The 20591-nt window shown below is 35.0% G+C and overlaps 1 protein-coding gene across 7 annotated transcripts in view; it reads left to right on the forward strand.

The window, feature by feature from the left end:
- Positions 1-20591, forward strand: part of ANK2 (ankyrin 2) — a 276460-nt gene that overhangs the window by 191197 nt on the left and 64672 nt on the right. For all 7 annotated transcript variants that reach the window (XM_087935981.1, XM_087935982.1, XM_087935980.1 and 4 more), the window contains 12 exons: positions 3788-3886; positions 4047-4145; positions 5106-5204; positions 5418-5615; positions 5857-5955; positions 7868-7966; positions 8727-8924; positions 9682-9780; positions 9875-9973; positions 13235-13333; positions 14804-14902; positions 16136-16208. In XM_087935981.1, coding sequence (XP_087792107.1) covers positions 3788-3886; positions 4047-4145; positions 5106-5204; positions 5418-5615; positions 5857-5955; positions 7868-7966; positions 8727-8924; positions 9682-9780; positions 9875-9973; positions 13235-13333; positions 14804-14902; positions 16136-16208 — 1360 coding nt within the window. The remainder of the gene's footprint in view (positions 1-3787; positions 3887-4046; positions 4146-5105; positions 5205-5417; positions 5616-5856; positions 5956-7867; positions 7967-8726; positions 8925-9681; positions 9781-9874; positions 9974-13234; positions 13334-14803; positions 14903-16135; positions 16209-20591) is intronic.

The following is a 20591-nucleotide window of genomic DNA, read 5'->3' on the forward strand; positions in this document are numbered from 1 at the left end:
TTTTCTATTCAGAATATGAATATTAGAGTTTACTCATCTGTTTCAGAACAGGAGAAGTTCTTCTTCCAACTGCTCAACTTGAATCCATTCCATTTCAAGTTCCTTTCCTTTTCTTTCATGCATTCATCAACTTCACAAAATCGGACCACATTCATTCATTCATTCATTCATTCATTCATTCATATCTATCATCTTACATGGCCACCCATTTCATATATATGGCTAACAATTAAAACAAATTAAAAAGAGACAAAATTTAAAAATGAATCAGTGGTATAAAAATAGCTGCATAGAGATCATCAATAATATCCAGTACTTAAATCAGCCATGAGCTTTGGTCACAGCCTAGATGGCAGTCCCAAGTAGGGTTCAGGCAAGTGTAATCTCGGGGGGAATAATATTCCAGAGAATGGGTGCCACACCTTCCCCCCTTTTTTAATTTCACAGATACCCATTGTATGTATTTTATTCAGTTTATTCAGTAATTTCCGTTCTTTACCATTTACCATTCACTTTACATGTTATAGTCTTCTATACCTTGCCATGATTATCATCAAATGGATCCACAGATACTCATTTTTTATACCCCTCACAAGTTTGATCAATCAAGTTTTTTTTTTAGCAAAAGAAAGGAGATATTGACTAGATCACTACTTTGTTATATCAGTGCCACCTGCATCATTCCTAGCTAATGATAAGTATATCCTGGTTAGGCAAATGTTGGCCAATATGCCATAAGATAACCAAAGCAAGTTTTACTCCAAAGATATTCATGCAGTACTATAGAAGCTAAAATTCTCTTCTAGAGATTGCCTTGCAAGTCAGTGTAATTTAGCCTACATCCACCACTTATGAAGTATAAGTAGCTTATGTTGATATAGCTGAGAAACATGACCTTCTTATCGAATATACCTTCATATAGTTGGTTGTACATGTCTATTGATTTCACAGCATGGTTAAATGTATAATGTATAAAATCTTCCATGAATCTTTAGATGCTCAAAATTACTAAGGAAGCTTAAACTTTGGTGGAAAACTATAGATCGGATAGGAAGGCAAGGAAATACCCAAACTGTTGCTAAGAAAAACAAATGGATGTGTCCATGTAATAACCAAGTTACTAAAAATCAAGCTCCACCTAAAGGAAACTTACTTTTTATGACATATGGATTCACTCATACACATTGTATGATTCATGTTTTAACCTTAAACATGATTCTTGATTTGATGTTGCCTGGAAAGATACTGTGAAACATTTTTAGGCAGAATTAACATTCCAAATTATCAGGGATTAAACAAGATACCAGACAATACACCAGAGCTTAATGTCAAACATAAGTGGCTTAGTGTCAGTGGACAGGGGTAAAGGGTGAGATTGCCTTTCAGCCACTGAACCAAAAAGAAAATTGAAACTTGAGAAAACAAGATTTTGTTACTGATTTAAAGATATGATATAATAATATAATATAATATAATATAATATAATATAATATAATATAATATAATATAATATAATGTAATGTAATGTAATATATAATATAATATAATATAATATAATATAATATAATATAATATAATATAATATAATATAATATAATATAATATAATATTTTCTCTGAGAATAAGAGCATCAATAGCTGAAATGGACTACGGTCCATGAAAGCAAGTAGCACAGTAAATTTGCTAACATTTAAGATGCCCAAGACTTTTTTTTTGTTCTTGATAAAAGAAACAATTTATTCCTGAGTACATGCCTTCTATGTATAAGTGCCCTTACTTAATCATGATAATGACTAATAATGAAATGTGCAATATAACATGCACATGACATACGTTTTCCCCTTCCGTATTATCAGTACAGTATTCCACACAAGGAATGGAGTTTGTGTTGTAATGGCAAAACACATCCATCCTTTCCTATGAATGCCTATACTTTATATGTTTCTATTTTAGACATTGTATAGGTCTCCTCATGAATTCATTTACCATGTATTTGTTTTCTCATGACTTGCCTGTGTTGTAGAAATAGTGCAGTTTTGTAGCACACAAATCACAGTTTTTTAGCTTAGTTACTGCAGTTCTGGAATACAATCTATTGTGATTGTGTTCTATAAAATAGAACAGGATGAGCCAAAAGAGGATGGACTGTATTAGAAGTGAGACAAGAAAGTGAACATTTCCTTTCTTTTCCATTTATTCTTATAGTTTAAAGATTGCTAAGCATTCCAACAACTTAAAAAAAGATTAAGGTTTTATTTGTGCCAACACATATGCCAAGTTTTTGAGCTGAAAAAAATCAACCTGTGTCTATTTTTTCTTACTTCCAAATGTCTCTAAATGGTCAATAGTATCACTGTAAATAACTTCATTTCAGGAGCATCTTGGGAGTGGGAAAGATGGCCATTGGTGCTTTGTTCTAATTAGAATTAGAAATACTTGCATCATTAAAAATTATTAAAAATTCAGGTAATAAGTAATTGGCAAAACTAAAACAAATAGCATTTTTAAAAATTGAAGGAAGGGAATTTATTGCTTTCACTGTAATGTGCATCCTCCAAGTTAGGAGAGAATCTGTGATTTTCCACTGGATAATGAGAACTATAAATATCATAGGGATTAAGTTAATTTCACATGGTTCTCTACCCCAGCATATCACTCTGCAAAAGTACTGCTAAAGTACCATAAAGTATGTTGTGTCAATAATAATTCAAACCCCATTACAAAATTTGTATTTTCTGTTCATAATGATGATTAAAGTGATCTGTTTTTAAAAAATTATGCAGACAGGGAAGTTCATGGATGTTGAGTTTCCTACTTGTCTTATCGTTTTGGGAATCCAAGGGGCTTTTCTGTGGCACACAATTTTTCTGGAATAATGTCATATGGTCAGCCCTGGCTTTCCGCAGAAAAGGGTGTTGGGCGCTAGTCATAGAGTTCTGTCCAGTTTGGAACAAATACTGTCCCTCAGTGGAGCTTCCTCTTATCCCACCCAGAATGTTCAATTCTGAACCTTTAGAAAGTTTCTTGGGAACAGAGAGACTGTAAGAGTGAGAGTAGGATCATACTTATTTGGGTTTCTTGTTAAAACCAATAAATTACAAATTGACTGATACTTCTTACGGTTGTCATAAATGCCATTATTCAAGTCTCATAGGGTTTTTCAATAATTAATCAGGGATCTCTTGTTCTGTTTCTTTGCAAAAAAAAGGTAACATTTCAGCATTGTCATACAATTGTTCAAAATTCATGGATTTATAAGTAGACTTTTATACAAGATAAGGTCAAATTAACTACTGAAGTAACCATTCCGTTAAAGTTGACATAGTCTAATATTAATTGGAAGCCATCTTATGTTGAGCCATAGAAAATGGTGGCAATATAAACAGAACGTTCTTACTCTATAATGTCCTTCCTCCATACTCTAAGTGGCCTGGAAGCTCCTTCAGTGCAGTGCAGTCCTATAATTGATGTTGGTGATTATGATGTTGGTGATTTGTTTTATTTATACGTGGCAATGCTACACTAATGTGGTCTTTGTAGCTAGTATTATAGCAAAAAGAATGAAGAATAGCACACACATTAAACTGCCAATCAGACATTTTGTCTGCTTAAAATGTCCATTCACAAATTCTCTTTTGGAGTAATTACTCCAGCTGCTGCAGTGACCCTGATATTCCTGTTTTCTCAGTATGTCAGAATCTGACTTTTTTTTTAAAAAAAGAGGATAACCTATCTATTTGACAATGGAAGGTGCATGCTTTAACTAACATGACTGTTTTTTGCACAGAATGGTTTTACTCCACTGCACATTGCTTGCAAGAAAAATCGCATTAAAGTAATGGAACTGCTGGTGAAATATGGGGCTTCAATCCAAGCTATAACAGAGGTAGAGAAATTTCACAAAGAGCCATCTCTTATGGCCATCTCTTCTTTCTCTTCACACCCTCCTTTTTATACATATATCTATATATCTATATACCTATAAATCCGGAAGAATTTAAAGGCATTTTGCAGAGGAGTAAAATTGCTATTGCTTTATTTCACAGTCGGGCCTGACACCAATTCATGTAGCTGCATTTATGGGGCATTTGAACATAGTTCTTCTACTACTGCAAAATGGGGCTTCTCCAGATGTCACTAACATTGTGAGTATGGCTTGGATTTGAATAATCTTAGGATAGCTGAATGTGATGTTTCTTAACCAGAAACTACACTAGATATTAGTATTTTGTAAACTTTTTTCTATCTAGCCTTCTTTCTGGGATACATTCAAGATGGAATATGGTCCTTTTTTTGGTTGTCTGCTTGTCTTGTAAATACTTTTAAAACACTTTTATTTCTGAAATCTCAAACTAATGTCTAAGCAATTTTCTAAATAAATAATTTCAGGATCTTTTGTTATCTACTCCTCAACCTTCCCATGTCTTCAATTTTGACTACTATAATAGCAGAGTTATGCCAGTGGTGCCCATATATGGTAGAGCATGCTCAGAAGTTTGCGCTAGTAAATTTCCAATGATAAACAAGTATTCCAAGTATAGACTTTAGACTAAAATCTAAATCTTGCACAATTGTTACAAACTAGATTTATGTTCAGTAAATAAATATAAATAATTTTTCCCAGCCATTATATTCAAGCATAAATAATTATATCTATACTATTTACTGTTTTTTCTTTTCACTGTTGAATATATTTGTCAGATTGACAAATAAGTGGCATAAGTGGCATATGACGATAAGGTTTATGTTTGATATTATAACCCAAGGGTTGAGTCTAACTACTTGTTTTCTGTTTAGAAAATTGTTAATTTTCTAGCAATTTTCTGCTATCTAGAACAGCAGAAACACAGAGGATAATTGTTGCTGTGGTTCCTCACATTTTCATTCCAAATTAGGTCTTTGCAGCATGTAGGAAAAAGTTTTATCAGAGGAAAATTGACATTAAATTTCTCTCTTGGATTTTATATATTGTCATTAGAATAATAACTTTAACTCAGACTGTGTGGAAAGTAGGTACTTGTGATATACAAGAGTAACTCATATGAAGTGAGTTTGAAGATTTAATTCAGGTGGCTAGCAAATTTGACCCATTCATTCTTCTTCAGCGTGGGGAGACTGCTTTACACATGGCGGCTCGTGCAGGACAAGTGGAAGTGGTGCGCTGTCTCCTGAGGAATGGTGCTTTGGTTGATGCACGAGCCAGGGTATGTATTCATGTATGTCATACAATATTTTTTAAAAAGTTAGAAGAACTCTAGGTATACTATGATGAACAGGTTTCTTTTTTTTTTTCTAGCAATCTTCTATAGTGAGAAAAACACAAAGATACATGGGTGGATAGATGGATGGATAAGATAGAGTAGATAAGATAGAGTAGACAGACAGACAGATAACCCCTTTCCTGTTTTGAGTTGTAGGAGGAACAGACACCACTGCATATAGCTTCTCGCTTGGGTAAGACAGAAATTGTGCAGCTACTTCTGCAACACATGGCACACCCAGATGCTGCAACAACCAATGGGTATACACCACTACACATCTCTGCCCGAGAAGGCCAAGTTGATGTAGCATCAGTTCTACTGGAGGCAGGTGCAGCACATTCTTTGGCTACCAAGGTAAATTCTCAAGTTTTGGTTGCTAATGTTCCAATATTAGCCAAGTAGCACCAACATTATAATTTTATCAAGATTGTTGTGACTAACTTGCGTAACTAGAAGCAATGATCTTGAAATTATATTGGTCCATTGTAGTAACAATGCATGGGGGTCTTGTTATGAATGTCCAGAAGAAAGTGGCCTCTGTGTGTATGTGTGTGTATGTGTGTATTCATATATCATATATTTCTATATTTTGCAGAAGGGATTCACGCCACTACATGTGGCAGCCAAGTATGGAAGCCTTGATGTGGCAAAGCTCCTCTTGCAGCGTCGTGCACCTGCTGATTCCGCTGGGAAGGTAAGAATTAGCATTCCAGTTTGAATTACAAATAACCAAGAAATTTTTGTTTTAAGCGTTAAGTATCCTAATTTTGATGTTGCATTCAATATTATATAGCAAGTAGTTGATATTGAAATAAAAATATCATTCATAATACTACACAAATACTATGCCTATTCTATTTTTACAGAAGCTTTCCCACTATTATTTGTTACAGATACTGCTTATATTCTGTTGTAAAAGGCAAATTTCAATGAATTTCATTGACTGACTTTTTATAGGGTTATCACATTAAGGCTTCCTTTTTATATGGTTGTTTCCATGTCATAAAAAGGGCAAAACATTATAGTTAGTACATATCAATGTTTCTACACATCATAAGATCTGCTAGATCTAGTATGATTTAGTCTTACATGTACATGCCAATTATAGTTAATGATTTGCAGTCAGACAAGAAAAGCTGGAATAAAAACAGGTATTATAAAGGGAAGATGACAAAATTGATACATTTGGCGATAGACTGTTCTTTGCAATGTGTCACTCAGTGCCAATCTCAATGTCAATATTCTGTTACCTCATTAGATAATACATATTTAATTTTCTAACTCAGGGTTGAAAGGGAGGAAAAATGTATTTTCTTTAAGCTAACATGGAATAAACGATAATTACATGTTGGATATTTTGTTCAGATAGGCTAGGAGAGGCACTTGGTTGCGCATCATTCCTTACAAATTCAACCTTGATCAACTTGATGCTTTGACATGAGCTTGCTTTCCTGCCCAATCAATATAGCATTTCGAGATTCCCAGTTTGGCTTCCTTCTTCTGTATAAACACTTTGGGGATTTATTTGGCAGAGATTTAAATAACCTTGCAGCAATTTCCTCCCTCACATTCCTTCTGCTTCCCAGTTTGACCTAACCTGCAAGTTTTTGGTAATTCTTTCAGCAGCAATGCAACTGCTTGGAAATGAGGCATTTTCCTGACAAATGATTAGCTTTTGCAGTTATTATACAGTGAGTGGGATTAAGGGATCTCACAATTCTTTATTTTCTATCAATACACTTGGATGTAATTCTACCATGAGTATATTTGTAAATAATAATAATAATAATAATAAATAATAATAATAATAATAAGAATAAGAAGAAGAAGAAGAAGAAGAAGAAGAAGAAGAAGAAGAAGAAGAAGAAGAAGAAAAAATATTTCAATGCGTTGGCTATTTTCCAGGATTGCCAGAAATCCCATAGATAATGAAAGTGTTTTATTTTACTTTTTGCTAGGAAGTACTTGAAGATTGCAATTTCTTAGTAAAAGTATATGATAAGAATTGCAATATATTAGGGCTTTATAAAACATTTTGAGTTGGAAACTGCTGCCCTAATCATAGTGAAGGACATCTTCTGATAATAGTCTGACCACTCTGAAAAAGTCTTTTTTGCTAACTGTCCTCATGCTCTGTCCAAATAACTGTCCAAATGCTCTGAGCTCAAAACAGGTCTGATTTAAGCAGAGGATACTTTTATGATTGTTGGAAGAGTGTCAGAAAGCTTTCAATAAGAACAAAACACCTGGTATGAGTCAAAATAGGGTATTTCAAGCTTGAAACATTTTAAATCTAAACTATTTTGTGCTCTGCTAAATAATATATCAATTCAGAAAATGTATTGAATTTGAAATGGCTTGTTCTTTTTTTTTTAAAAAAAGCAATATTCTTTTATCTAATATTGATTTAATACTATTTTTAATATTGTTATTGATTTAAATAACATGTCTAATGTGGAATAATTCACTTTGAATTAAACATGCTGTGGGATTTTTTTTCCTGCTTTTTTCTTGCTTATTTAATCTATACTGTTGTTTTGTAATTAATGTTGTTTTAAACAAAGCTAACCTTCACTTAATGCTTTAACATAAACCACCCTTTCCAGAATGGTCTCACTCCCCTTCATGTTGCTGCTCACTATGACAATCAGAAAGTGGCACTACTATTACTGGAAAAAGGGTCTTCCCCTCATGCTACTGCCAAGGTGAGGTTTACCATTCTACTCTAAATTTGTTGTGGTTGTTCTAAAACAGTGTTTTTCAAACTTGGCAACTTTAAGATGTATAATCTGCGGAAGTTTGTATGTTGGGGAAAACTTCTAAAATAAACAAACTAGAACCTTCCAGACTAGTAGTATCTTTCATCTTAAGTAAGTATCTTTCATCTTAGCTGCAATATGTCTGGAAGGAATCCATTTAAGGAAGGCAACTATGGATGGTATTAGAGGTGTCATTTGGAGTATTGTTTCCACTATGCTGACCTTGTCTGATCATGGAAGGCTTTGTTAATACAAGCATAGAAGAATACGAAGAAATACTAGGACAGTAGGCTAGCTAGAGAAGTAAAAAAGCTTTGTGGGGAAAAAAACAGTAGCAAAACACCTCTTTATTAGTACTAGAAGGTGTATGGATGTATCCAACATGTCAAATTATTCTTAAAGAAGACTTTATTTTCACCTTTACTTCTATACAAGTTATATGAATTCCAACCAAGAACTATTAACTATTCTCAATAAAGGTTATGTATTCTATAATTAAGATTGGACATTTGAAATATCAGTGCCAACATACGCCTTATCTGGATTGCATCTGTGATTTTATGCAGAAAATCTACGGCTAATATTATTACTTAGGTGAAAGCTACAGAAAATAATGGCTATTCTCTGAAGAGGCAATTTATTGATATTTTATTATGAAAGAAAGGAAAAATTAAAAGCTATATTAATACAAGGCAACTGGTTTTAGAATGGGTATACTCCTCTACACATTGCTGCTAAGAAGAATCAGATGCAGATAGCCACGACCCTGCTGAATTATGGAGCAGAGACCAATATTTTGACCAAACAAGGAGTGACTCCACTTCACTTGGCCTCTCAAGAAGGTCATGCTGACATGGTGAACTTACTTCTGGAGAAGGGAGCCAATATTCATGTGGCCACAAAGGTAACGCCCTCCTTCTATTAAGAATTCATTTTTAAACTGTGATTTAGAAAATGATGTAAGTGTTCAATGAATCAATACAAAATATTAATTTATATTTGAGAATTAAAAGCAGGAAAATGTGTAAAAATAAGGCTAATACCTTATCTAAAACAAACAAACTGCCACATTGGTGGGATTTGCTTTTTTTTAATCTACTATTAAAATAGTAGATAATAGTAGATAATATCATTAGTAGATAATACATTCATAGAGGTTTGTGTGTCTAATCTCTGCTTAAATATTAATTGGAAATTAACACTTAATTTGCAGTTAAATGTTAGATTATTTGAGGTTTCCCTGCTGAAATAGAGAGCGCAAAATTTCATCCCAATTGTATTCGCTTGCAGAGTATTTCATTTTTTTTCTGCCTTTCTTCTCCAGCATATGTATGAGGTCACTATCCATGGTGTTCAATTCTTTTATAATACCAAGTTTTATTTCTTCCCTCCCTCTCTTGTCTTGTTCCTACCTATAACCTTTGTGTTCTCCAATATGTAACAGGAATTGGAAAGACACTGTGAATGAACTGACAGTCTGAAGAGTTCATGATAATTGTTAGAAAGAAGTTGTTTGAATATAAAGCCAACTGAATTTCATTATGCTTACTTCTCAGATGACATATTTAGGAATATAATACTACATTACAGCCTTTGCTAGGTTTGAGTTCCATGAGGCAATGTGGTCTCAGCTTGTGATATTTATTAATTTTAATTTTCAGAGCGGACTGACATCTTTACATTTAGCAGCTCAAGAAGATAAAGTAAATGTAGCTGATATGCTGATAAAGCATGGAGCAAACAAAGATGCTCAGACTAAGGTATAACAAACAATAACTTCCAAGACAATAAAATAACTTTCCAATGCCTTATCACATTCTCTACTTACGCTTTTGGGGGCTCCTTTTCATTTAGCTGGGTTACACTCCACTAATTGTGGCTTGTCACTATGGAAACATCAAGATGGTGAACTTCCTTCTGAAGCAAGGAGCTAATGTCAATGCTAAGACAAAGGTAAATGTTAATAGTTTCCTTCCATTCTCATTTACAAACAAGCACATCGATATTAATTTATATTTAACAGATTTACAACATTATATTTGTAAGAAATTTGAAAGAAGAAGAGTCAATTTCTCAGTGCAGTAGTTTGTGAATAATGTAATAATGTACTTGACTAAGTACAGAAAATAATGCACAGTTAATCATTATCATTGTGGCCATGGAATTCTGAAATTTTGGACATCTAAATGACAATGCTAATGCATTTCATTGGCATCAATATGATGAAAACTTGTCTAAAAATGTTCAGTAAAAATTTAAAAATGTTATGAATGATACTTTAAAATAATAAGTGTAAAATGGTAGTGCATCCTGTAAATACTGTAAATTCTGTACTTTCATATTAATTTATTAAGCTTATATGCTACCCATTTCACCTCGAGGTGATTCTAGATAGCTTACAACCCATACAAACAACAAGATAAAACTTTAAAATAATAAATACTAATGCTCAAATTGATTAAAAATTTTAAAACAAAAAGATGGCAAGGAAGAGAGAGCAAGGTGCATACAGGAGCAGGTGAGGTCTTATCTCAGTCCATTAACTACTTCAAGTATAACCCATGCCAATTGACCCACCCCCATGCCAATTGTCCAAGCCAGGTCTTCAAGCTCTTTCAAAAGACCAGAAGGGTAGGTGCAGATCATACCTTGGGGACATAATGCGCCAAGAAGGCAGGAGCCGTGGCAGAAAAGGCTCTTCTCCTGCACCCTGCCAGTTGAAATTTCTTGCCTGAAATTCCTTGACAGCATGTCAGTGTGGGTGGGGCAACATGGGTGAGATAGTTCCTCAGATAATACATATTAATGACAGAAAAAGATCTGGGCATCATAGTACATACAAAGTAAAGAGCACTGTGAAAAAGGCATATTTTATGTAGGGATCCCTAGGAAAGGAACTAATAATGAAAATTCAAACATGATGCCGTTATACAAATCTACAGTATGTCCAGGGGTGGGATTCAAATTTTTTAACAACCAGTTCTGTGGGCATGACTTAGTTAGTGGGTGTGGCTTGGTGATCATGTGACTGGGTTGATGTGGCTTGGTGGTCATATTATTGGCTGGTCGTGGCCAACTCAATATCACTCACATCGAGGCATGCATCTCTTCGTCTGGCCTCTCATGACTGGGGATGCTTCAACAGTCGTAAGTGTGAAAAATGGTCATAAGTCACTTTTTTCAGTGCCATTGTAACTTTGAATGGTCACTCCACACTAACAAAGTACCAGCAAAAGAAGGAAAAAAAGCTCCAGAGAAGTTCCTGAGACAGGAAGTCTAGTCCTGCGAAGAATGTAATAAGGGTTAACAGAGAGGCAGTTTCTGTAAGCAACACCAGAATGTTTCCTTCCTGCCTTCCTTACAGGATTAGGTCAGTAATTTCTTCTCACAACCGGTTCTCTGAACTGCTTAGAATGTTAACAACTGGTTCTAGCGAATAGGTGTGAACTGGTAGAATCCACCCCTGAGTATGTCTGGCTGTAAAATACCAGGTACAGATCTGGCTGCTACACTTGAAAAAGACTATAACATACCTGGGGAAAGTGCCAAAAAGACCAGCCAAACTGATCAGAGCCCTTGAACATCTTCTGTATGAGAAAGGGTTTTAGAAAGTTTGAGTTTGGAAAAAAAAAGTGGAGAGATGTGACTGAGGTGTATAAAATTCTGAATGTATAGAGAAAGTCTCCACAGAAAATATTTTCTCCTTCTCTAAAAACCAGGCGCCATCAAAAATGCTGATTTGAAGGAGATTTGAAATGGACAAAAATGATTTTTCCACACAGTACAGCAATCCCCAATCTTTATAGCTTAGCACATCAGCAGCGGTGGTGGCAGGAAGAAGGGGTTGGTTTCACACACAGGCCTACTATATACACATATGGAGCTTCATGTGCTTTCTCATTACTTCTACGGCCCAGTTCCCTATGGGCCGCGGACCAGTACCAGTCCAAAAACTAGGAGTTGGGGACCACTAACATATTGCATAAGTAATTTATACTATACTGTAAAGTTTAGGAATGGCCATTAACCTGGATGGCTTGAAAGGAGATAGTATAAAATCATGGAGGATACAATTTGAAAAGTATATTAACCTTAATCATGCTTAACCTAGGGTTACTTCTGGGTTGGGAATAGCATGCTTTCAAATATCAGCTGTAGAAGAATAACGGTAGGAAAGGTGTTTGTAAGTACCTCAGGGTATCACTGTGAGAAATAAAATGTTGGACTATGGCATTGGTAGAGTACTTCTATGGAAATATATGTTTATTTCTGAATTTTCCATACCAGTGTTATATGCGGGGACCCTTAAAAGATAAGCCTGGTTGAAAAGATTTACAAGAAAAAAATTAGGAAAACAACTGTATGACTGTAAAAAATGTACTGTAAATAAATATAAGTAGATATAATTTAAAGTAATTTAAATTTTAAATGCACAAGAATCATAAAATTTCACTTTCTTGTTATATATAGTTAATATTATTCTACCTCTGTATTATGCAAACCTGGTTGCTTCCTGAGTTGAGAAGCAGTCCAGGAGGGAATACTTGGCAATTTGCATAGGAAAACTAGAATTAAAAATTCTGGGTTTTTAAAGTTAAATTTGCTCCAGAGCATGTGGGACCACCAACTATGGTTGCTCACTTCCCCATTTGCTCATTTGAATCTTTTTCAATATTATTTAGAATAAATTCAATGGTACAATAGTGAGAAATTAACAGGAATATTGTTGGCAGGTTTAAGACAAAAAAGCTGTGAAAATTGCAGGTTGTAGGTAAGCAGAATATGTGTAACACGGAGCAAAACATATAAATGCTTACTTTAGTTTTCCTATCTCTCTTCCCCCACTCCAAATAAAACATTAGCAACTTGAAAGACAGTTACATATGCCAAAATAAGAGATATAGTTTATAATTTTACAGAACATCAACACAATCAAATTTCATGGTAACCTAAAGTCTTGTTTTCATTGACCCATTGATTGCTTTTTAAAAATCTTAATTTCTAAAAATTAATAGGGATTTGATCAATGTTAGCCTACCTTCTATCATTAATGATATATAAAAAAATTGGTCATTGGTGTTCGCTGCCTGATGAAAACAGCTGGCATCACTGTGGTTAATACTTCTGTGAAATCAGGAGAATATTAAAATAACTGCATTTTAGGATTTTTGTCCCCTTTATATTCTTAAACATGCTAACTACCACTAATTTCAGAATGGATACACTCCTCTGCACCAAGCTGCCCAGCAAGGTCACACTCACATCATCAATGTTCTTCTTCAACATGGGGCCAAACCAAATGCAATCACTGCGGTAAGATTGTGGAATACTCACTTATATACTTGCAACGATTTGTTTTTAAGTTTTGAACTCCAAAATGTCTTAAAAGGTAAATTGGATTAGTCAGCTGGAATCAGATGGAGGGATGTGACTACTTGGAGAACTTGTACTATGTCCGCTAAAAAGAAATTATAATTAATAAGAAAAAAATGGTATGTATTCTATACACGAAGTCTTTAAACTATAGAATGATATCATTGCACATGCAATATATGCATGTCGTCATAGTTTATGATTAAACGTGCAGCTGCTGAAAAACAATATGATGCAATGGTAATAGTGAAACACGAACTTTATCACATGAGTCATGGTGGTGCAGTGGTTGCAATACAGCACTGCAGGCTGACTCTGCCCATAGCCAGGAGTTCGATCCTGACCGGCTCAAGGTTGATTCAGCCTTCCATCCTTCCCGAAGTTGATAAAGCTCTATGGAGCAGTATATAAGTCTAAGTGCTATTGCTATTGCTACAGACCTATTTTTGTCACTCATTCTACTGCAGCAGAGGCAGATCTGATTGGTTTCCTTTACCTGATCCTCCTATAAACATTGATTCAATACAGTGTATCATTTTTTTTTTATTCATACAGAATTAGTTAAAGGAATTCAGTTTGGTTAGATCAGGAGGGGTTAAACTCGTGGGCCACAGGCCGGATGCATCACATGCTGGTTTAGTGAAGGGGGGAAAAGTTGCAATACATCATGAGACAAAGACGTGGCCATACGAGTTTGACACCCTGGGTTAGATAATATTGTGATAGTATGTTTACTATTCTTTTTTTTTAAATTAACAACGAGGAAACGGCATGATGCTGAAACAATACAGATACAAAACAATAGTTATCACTTCTGTATTAACATTACATTACTATATTGGCAATTAAAACAAAGTTAGTTCTTTTTTTCCTAAAGTAAAAAAAAATACACTTTAGAATCTGAATATTGTGTATTTGAGTTTTTTTTTTGTAAATGAAAGAATGTATATAAACACGTTTAAAATATACTGAATCTTTTTTTTGTTTTGTTTTCTGGGTATGCATCAGCTGTACCACGTCCATATTTGATCTAATATTTCTGAGTTGGAACCTCTTAAATTTCTGCTGTATCTGGGTTCTATTAACACTACCATCAAAATCACTGCCAATTAAAAGCTTTTTGTCAAAATTATTCAAGAACACACGTAGCAAATAAAAAAAATCTAATGAGATGCAGAAAGCTGTGGGTTAAATTATTAAAAAGTGTGCACTTTAAAAAAATACAGTATAACAGACAGATGTTCTGAGTTTATGTTTCCATGGCAATTGCTGCTATAGTCTGAGCAAAGTTCCAAAGGTTTTTTTCATAGTGAATGACTTCTTTTGGATGGAAATGTTGGTTCATTTAGTTCTGGGTGTGATCTCATTGGTTCATATCACAGGATTCCTTTCCCTTCTCTCCTCCTTCAGAATGGCAACACTGCCTTAGCGATTGCTAAGCGTCTGGGATACATCTCAGTGGTAGATACATTAAAGGTTGTAACAGAGGAAGTAATCACCACTACAACTGTGAGTACAGCAGACTTTTTTTTCCATTATTTTATTCTGGTTTTGTTTATTTCAGGTATCTTTTAAAAGGAGTAAATTACGTCCAGAGTAATTTGGGTCATATTTCATTATCATTATGATATTGGGGAAGGGTTTCTATGGGCAGCCAATATAGGAACTTTCTGTATCCCTGATTATAGAAAGCTTTTCATATTGCAACAAAGAAGTGAACAAACATTTTGTAACTAGGAAGGTAATGGAGGTGCAGTTAAATCATACTTTAGATGCATTTACTAGATGCTTCATTCATTGTTTACTTTGAATATTTTATTTATTAATTAAGAAAAGGCAATTTTATATCACTCTTAAAGCTTTGATTCCATCTTCCCCATTATATTCATTTATTTAGTTAATGACTAACTAAATTTCATATTTTCATAATTACATCAAATATGAAAGTGAGCTTGGATTTATTAGATATCCAGCTTAAAAACGATAGTCACTTGGTACGAACAAGGGATTTGAGGCAGAAGTGGATGGGTTAAAAACAGAAATGTTCCTCATCTTATACTTGTTAGTATTTTAAAATATTGAAATTATTTGGCTCTCTACCCATCAAGCTTATACAATGGAGCACACTGAAGCTTGCTATTTACAAATAATTTACCAAAACTAACCTAATCCTTTTAATAGTAGATGCAAACATGATCCATGTGCTTGGCAGTGACAAGACTGTTGATATTTGTAGAGAAGCAGAAAAATATAAAGGAGGAACAGTTTTAAGTAGAACAGACTTTTAAGATTCACAAATATCTTTAACATTGTGGTTAAACTTACTGTATCTTAGGGAATAGGTATTCAAATGGAGGGACATTTTTATAAATATGTTTATAATATTTATATTTATATATTTTTATAAAAATATCTTGCTGTGTAACTTAAAAACATTCGAACAATTAAATTAATTCTTTAAAAAAAGAAATTTCAATTCTTAAGATGAAATCCAAAGAGTTGCTGTTTAGGAAAAAATTTTACTGTGACATGAAAATGTCATATTTGAACAAGTTTACTGCTAACTTAAATATCTCTTTAGTGTGGCTTTATGCATAGGCAGCTGAGTATCTGAAAATCAGGTATCTCACCAATTAATACTTTTGTTAAAAAAAGAATTGAATTTAAGCACAATCTTCCTTTTTGTAATCATCTAGACAAAGATAGAGAGAAACAAATGACCTGTCTTTTTTCTTATTACAGACTGTCACCGAAAAGCACAAGCTCAATGTACCTGAGACTATGACTGAAATTTTGGATGTTTCTGATGAGGAAGGTGAGTTCATTATGAACCACTTGGTTTCTTTATGTATGTATTTATAAAATGCATTTATTGCTTTCATCATAGGTAGTTGTTAAAGTTGTAGAAAAGTTAAAAGTACTTAAATCTTACTGAAAATAGAAATATAAATTGAAATATGTACCAAACTTTTATATATATATATATATACATACATACACACACACACACACACATACATAGTTTCTTAAGTTTTCGCGGGTACTTACATGTATGGTATTCAGTTTTGTTCGGGTATTTTCCCACATCATTATAGTTGTACTTTTAAAGTTGTAGCAAGGTTTCGGAAGAATTTCATCTGCCATCTCACAGATGAACACAATACAGAAGCCTGATGATGGCAGATGAGATTCTGCCGAAACGTTGCTACAACTTTAAAAGCACAACTATAATGACATGGGAAAATACCTGAACAAAGCTTAAGAAAACAAATATATATATATATATATTCAGCTGTAGACATGTTTTTTATTAAGTAAAATATCTGTGACATTTTGAATAGTCTGGGCCATAGTAGCAGCACCCATAATGACAATAATTGGCTTTAAAGTGGCCGGCACAGATAGGCAAACAAAACTCCTCCATATTTCTGTGTTTACAAAATATTTTGTTGCCATGTGCAAGCCAGTTACTATTGTTTCAGATGTCCCTGGGCTATGTCATGCAAAATTGGAAAAAAAGACAATATAGATTCAGAGGTACTAACAATTATCAATTATAGGAAAATCAATTACCCCAATGCCATTTTCCTTAGTGTAAACTGCCTGAAAGCATACACACATTATTGTTTCTTAATGTGTTCTCAAAATGGATCATATAGCTTATGTACGTCATGATTTTCAAATGAAGCATATTACAGGTCATCCCAGGGGTGGGATTCTACAGGTTTGCACCTATTCGCTAGAACCGATTGTTAACATTCTAAGCAGTTTGGAGAACCGGTTGTTAGAAGAAATTACTGGCCTAATCCTGTAATGAAGGCAGGAAAGAAACATTCTGGTGTTGTTTACAGAAACTGCGTCTCCGTTAACCCTTATTACATTCTTGGCAGGACTAGATTTCCTGTCTCAGGAACTTCTCTGGAGTTTTTTCCCCCTCCTTTGCTGGTACTTTGCTTGTGTGGAGTGACCATTCAAAGTTACAATGGCACTGAAAAAAGTGACTTATGACCATTTTTCACACTTACAACTGTTGTAGCATCCCCTCAGTCATGCGAGCCAGGCGAAGAGTGCGTGCCTTGATGTGAGCGATATTGAGTTGGTCACACCCAGCCAATAACATAACCACCAAGCCATGTCCACCCAGTCACATGACCACCAAGCCATGCCCACCACCTAAGCCACGCCCATAGAACCGGTTGTTAAAAATTTTGAATCCCACCCCTGGGTCATCCTCATTTAGCAACTGTCTCAAACATGACTTTTTGAAATTATGAAGCTAATGGTAATGTAACTTTGTAGACATTGCCTGTATTTAAGTCCTTCACGGTGTCTGTTTTTCAGTCATGTGTTCACTGTTAAGAGTCAGTATTATATCACAGTGTTGTCCTGTCTCTGATGTGTTGCTTGTCCTGTTCCTGAGCTGCTTTTGTCAGCAGTGTGGCACATCCCTCAGTGTGCTAATTGCAAGTAACAAAGTCACTTCAGTGACCTTAATTGGTTGGCTAGAAATTTCTGCTTGCAGCTGCTGCCTAAAATCGACAAGATCTGACAATTTCATACTGAAGGCTTTTGATTGCTGAAATAAAATCATAAGTATAGTGTGGAGAAATAATTTCATTTAACAATTGCTTTGCTTAATGACTGAATCACTGGAAGCAATTGTGGTCACTAAATGAGGATGACCTATAATGTAACTTTGTTCCTTATACATTCCTTTGTAAACAATATCCCCTAAAATTAATGTATGTATTATGCAGCTTTAAAACATTCTGATTATGACCATTCCACTGATGAGGAAGCCTTTAGTGATGCAGGTACCGTGGAAACAACTGTTGGAGAATAAAAAAATATTTTTAATCTAGCTTAAATGATTTCCTTGTTTAAAAATAAATTTGAGCACCTAACACTTAGACATTAAATTTGATTGTGCATCTGTGCATGTTCTCCAAATGGAGAAAAAGAGCTTAAACTATTACTAATATGAATTTGAGTTATCATTTTGGGAATGTCTTACAATGTTAATTAAAAGTTTAATAATCCTATAATTTCATGTTATTAATTTAAAATAAAATGAGACACCGTAACATTTCTTATACATCAGCATTTTCTAAGCAGTTCAGTATTATTAATTTGATTAATATAGAAAAATGAAGTTATGAGACAAGCCTATCATTAAGAAGAAAGTTGACTTAATAAATATTGTCACATTTGAAGTAGGAAATTGCCCATCATAGTTGCTTTACACAATTCTGCAATCCATAGCACATATGCTACTGTGTAATAGGCAAACCACAGCTTTATATATATAATTTGCATCAACTTATTTCAGTAACTTGGTGGATTTTATGATTGAATGTATGTTTGTACATGGCCAAAACATTTATTTTTTTATTTATTGTAAACATGTTTTACATCTTAAACCCCATAAGCTGTCATTATGAATCCAGAATGATGCTAAAAGTAAGGAACGAAGAGAGAAATATCCACCAGCAGTTACCATCTTTTGATGTACAGCATGTACTTACGCACATAAAAAGAGATTTTGATCCTATGATCAAGTCACCTTTTTTAAATCAAGGATGCTGAGGCTTCTGCTAAAAAAAATTGTCCATCTCTGTGTTAGAAAGTTGAAAAGACAGAAAAATGGAAGAATTTAATGTGGTATTAGGAGTGTGTAGCTCCTGGAGACTCTTAATTTGAGGGTGAATGTTCGTTCTCCGGGGTTGGTTTCCAAATGTTTCATTACCAGGCTAGGTAACATAAGAGTGGAGTGGATGTCAGTGACAGTGTTCTTCTGTTTATAAGGGCTTCAGGTGTGGGTGTGTCAAGTGAGGGTCTTGTGATGGGCAAGTAACGCCCAAATCATTACACACAACACAACCAACCACCATGCAAAAACTAACTGTACCATACACAAAAGGGGTGTTGGAAATGACAGCCAGAATTCTCCAACACCTAATAATAGGAATAGCCCACAAACCCACAGCCACACTTCATCAGGCATTATCCAGAGCCAAACACAAGAGAGAAGGATGAAAGAAACAATGTAATCTACAAAATCAACTGTAACCATTGCAACCAAGTTTGCATGGGACAAACTTCACACCAGTTAAAAACCAGGACCCATGAATACCAGCTGGCAGTCAAATGCCATGATCCCAAGTCCTCAATCTCTACTCACACTGACACCAAACACCACCAGTTTGATTGGAGCAACAAAAATCGTCGGGCATGCTACCACCTGCCATGTTTGTGAGTTCATCAAAGCCTGGCACTCCACAAGCAATTCCGTCAACAGACACATTGACTTACAACCATCCTATGGACCACTCAGAATCCAAATCAATCACACAGCTAACCAGAGAAAGCACCAACTCTCAACCAACCCATGCAACCCCTCACCAACAGTTCACCTCCCAGTGACCCTGACCTGATGTAACTCCCCATCACAAGACTCTCACTGATGACTCCCAACTGACCCATCACAAGACCCTCACTTGACCCATCCACACCTGAAGCTCTTATAAACAGAAGAACATTGACACTGACATCCCTTAAACTCCACTGAAGATATTACTTAGCCTGGTAATGAAATCAGGGGTGGGATTCTACAGGTTCAGATAACAGATAATCAGAGTTGGAAGGGACCTTGTAGGTCATCTAGTCCAACCCCCCCGCCCAAGCAGGAGACCCTATACCATTTCTGACAAATGGCAGTCCAATCTCTTCTTGAAAGTCTCAAGTGATGGTGCTCCCACAACTTCCGAGGACAAGCTATTCCATTGGTTGATTGTTCTCACTGTCAGAAAGTTTCTCCTTATTTCCAGGTTAAATCTCTCTTTGTTCAGTTTTGCACCTGTTCAGTAGAACCGGTTAACATTCTAAGCATTTTTCACACTTACAACTGTTGCAGCATCCCCACAGTCATGAGAGGCCAGGCGAGGAGATGCGTGCCTCAATGTGAGTGATACTGAGTTGGCCATGCCCAGCCAGTCACATGACCACCAAGCCATGCCCACCAACTAAGCCACGCCCACAGAACTGGTTGTTAAAAATTTTGAATCCCACCCCTGAATGAAATGTTCAGAAACAACCCACAAGCTTGGAGAACAAACCTTCACCCTCCTCCTAAATCTAATCTACATATATTCACCACTATTGAAGACTTAATTTGATAGATTTGGCATTAAAGCAGGTA

The sequence above is a fragment of the Pseudonaja textilis genome, chromosome 6, assembly GCF_049901715.1.
Source record: "Pseudonaja textilis isolate UNSWEBS1 chromosome 6, rPseTex1.2, whole genome shotgun sequence".
NCBI lineage: Eukaryota > Metazoa > Chordata > Lepidosauria > Squamata > Elapidae > Pseudonaja > Pseudonaja textilis.